This window comes from Tarenaya hassleriana, unplaced genomic scaffold (assembly GCF_000463585.1).
Source record: "Tarenaya hassleriana unplaced genomic scaffold, ASM46358v1 Cleome8, whole genome shotgun sequence".
Classification (NCBI taxonomy): domain Eukaryota; kingdom Viridiplantae; phylum Streptophyta; class Magnoliopsida; order Brassicales; family Cleomaceae; genus Tarenaya; species Tarenaya hassleriana.
This window is the reverse complement of record NW_010970490.1, coordinates 773,344-776,116: the sequence shown is the minus strand read 5'-3', so window position 1 is coordinate 776,116 and position 2,773 is coordinate 773,344. Positions and strand designations below refer to the sequence as shown.

At 41.8% G+C, this 2,773-nt stretch overlaps 2 protein-coding genes across 2 annotated transcripts in view; one reads left to right on the top strand and one right to left on the bottom strand.

Moving 5' to 3' along the window:
- Window positions 1–217: 217 nt before the first annotated feature.
- On the bottom strand, window positions 218–1,368 carry LOC104802151. The gene has a single exon (XM_010525619.2). The coding sequence runs from the start codon at window positions 1,290–1,292 to the stop codon at window positions 375–377; it is 918 nt and encodes a 305-aa protein (XP_010523921.1). The 5' UTR covers window positions 1,293–1,368; the 3' UTR covers window positions 218–374.
- A 1,108-nt stretch (window positions 1,369–2,476) lies between these two features.
- Window positions 2,477–2,773, top strand: part of LOC104802150 (nodal modulator 3) — a 9,209-nt gene continuing 8,912 nt past the window's right edge. The window contains exon 1 of the mRNA XM_010525618.2: window positions 2,477–2,659. Within this exon, the coding sequence (XP_010523920.1) occupies window positions 2,549–2,659 (111 nt within the window). The 5' untranslated portion in view covers window positions 2,477–2,548. The remainder of the gene's footprint in view (window positions 2,660–2,773) is intronic.

The window sequence follows — 2,773 nt, the reverse complement described above, 5'->3', positions numbered from 1 at the left end:
GGGTCCAATTTTTTTTTTTTTTTTTTTTTTTTTTTGGTGTGCGCGCAGCTTGATAGTTGATACAATAATTTATTTTACAGAGTCAATAATCATTTAAAATAAATTTAAAATAAACCCTTGATCGGACAGAGCTATCAGCACCATGTTTTGTCTCAACTTTGACTCCCACGACAACCTGTAACAACTCGAGCAGCCATTAACTCTTTCTGAAACAAAGTCAGAAAAATTATGATAAGCCTTCTTCTTCAGATTAGGCATATGCACCACTTTTATTAATTTGGCCACATTGACAAAATCCAACTAGTTATTGTCCGAAAATATTACACGATTGAATGAGCTAAAAGAAAAACATCCGGATTTTCCAGATGTGTGGTTTACACTTTGCCGTCGTCTCCACCATGATCGTTATCCGTTGAAGAAGCGGAAATTCCACGTGGATTTCTTCTAACCCTTTCGAAGAGCAAAATCATACCGACCCACAGCGACCCTTTCACGATCCTAACCATACCAATCGTCACGACCATATAATATAACCACCAATTCACAAAATCCACCATTCCAACTTCCACATTGTAATTAATGTTACTATCGAGATTAGATGATAACAACAACGCTCTCTTGGCCTCGGCGACGCCCACCAAAGCCTCCACCTCGTCCCGTAGCTTCCACCACCACAACGTCCCGCAGCTCACGGCCAAAACCGCCCTCTCGACCAGAGTCTCGCCCCGGTCACGACACTCTCCGAGCAACGTGTCGTCGACCACTGGCCTCACTATCACTCGATACCAAAGAAGCATAACCTCGTGAAGGCCCAAGAAGAAGACGATTTTGCTCAAAAAGTTGCGTTCTTTCCCGATGATTACTCCGTTAACCCCCTCCGAGATCGTTCCCTCGAGCCCTAACCCGACGGAAACTTGCAAGAGGAAGAGGATGAGCCACGCGATTCCGACACGTGGATAGAAGATGATCGAGCGGTCGGTGTTAGCGGTGGCGATCTTGGTGGTTAGGCCGTGCACTAGAGTGTAAACGCTTACGGACGAAACAATGGCGTATAAGATAGCCGGGTTCGTGTAGAGGAAGATAGAGAAGAAGAAGGAAGCATCGGTCTGCTGCGGTGGCGGCGATGACGTGGCGGAGAGAGAGAGGATGAAGGCGGCGGAGGAGAGGCGGCTGAGGAGGAGGAATGAGAGAGGGAGGAGGAGGCTGAGGAGTGCCGCCGTTATTAACCGGAAAGGCTCCACCACCACCTCCTCCGCCGTCTTCATCGGCCGCCACCACCGCCCGCCGCCCATTTTTATTTGCTTCGAGAGAGGAAGAAGACGACGGAGACGTTAGCTTGATGGGAGATCGAGAAACAATAATGGTTTTAATGTGTTATATATGTTATTCTCGAGGTTTGTGTTGCAAGGGAAGGTGAAGGAGTGGTTGCCACGTCGATAGTTTGAGTTAGGTTCATGACAAAAGAATCTTTAATACTTATTAACGAAATGTATATACAATATACATACATATATTGACATGGTTCGAATAATTATGCTTAATAATGATCGTTTATCTCTCAATTAAATGTTATTGGGTCAAATCAATTATGAATTGGTGAGTCATTTGCATGCATAAATCTACCGTCCATCTTATAATGTTGAGTACAACAATTTTCCAATCCCTCAAAAAAATACATTTGGCACGTTTTCTAGAATGGAAGTCGTGGAAAATACGTAACATAATGATACGTATGATTTTTGAATATTAGTTCCGAAATAGAATTCCGTATATTAGTTATCTTAAAATAATAAGTTGCCATTGAGACTTATCCATCCCAAATTCCAATTGTCAACTGCAGCGAGGAAACGACGGCGTACTGGGTGCGCATGACATCTATCCAACTATCTCCTAATCATAGAACATCTTGTATCATGTCTTCAAAAAATAATAATAATAATTTAAAAACAGTATATTATTAAAAACATGAAGAGTTTGATAATCTTAGATAACTTATTATATGTATATACGTATATATGATGATGGAGCCGGAGTACCAACATCTGAGAAATTGTGTGTTTTAATAGTTGGTGATTTGTATATATGAACGGCTCCGATGTGATGGTTTGGTGAGCCAGTGAACGGCCTCGATCTCCTCACAATAGGTAAAGGGTCATATAAAGAAACTCTCTTTCGTGTAGAGGGTCTTAAGTTACAAAGAATCCAAATTATCTGAGGCAAAAAAGATATTTTATTTTCTTGGGTAATTGGACCGGTTCGTCGTGTTAAAGGCCCAATTTCTTTCATTGGAAAACCGGGTTTGGCCCATATAAATATATGTGGGCTGACATTTTTTGAATTAATAAAATTTGATTATTACTACCTTTTTCTACATATAAAAAAAATGCAAATCATATTATCCTTGGAAATTAAGGGCCCGATGACGGGCCTCGTAATTTCCAAAACCCTCGAGGCCTTATTTAAACCGATCACAACGTTCAGATCGGACTGCTTCGTCTACGAACACTCTTCTACCTCAGCTCCTCATCGGAGCCTCTCATCGGAAATAATGGCTCTCCCGACGGCGTTTCGAGGTTCTTTGATTTTCTTCTTCATTGCGATTTCTACAGTTTACGGTGTCTCCGCGGATTCGATCAAGGGATGCGGTGGTTTTGTCGAGGTGAATCCCTCTATCTTTCCGACTCGTTTGTTCGTTCTTTTGTTTGATTTTCTGATCAGATGCAAGAGTGTGATATCGGAATCATGAGATTGTTTTCTTGATCAAGAAGAGCGT

Bases quoted from the DNA above. Each gene is read 5' to 3' on its own strand.
- LOC104802151 (XM_010525619.2), bottom strand. From the start codon at position 1,292: ATGGGCGGCGGGCGGTGGTGGCGGCCGATGAAGACGGCGGAGGAGGTG.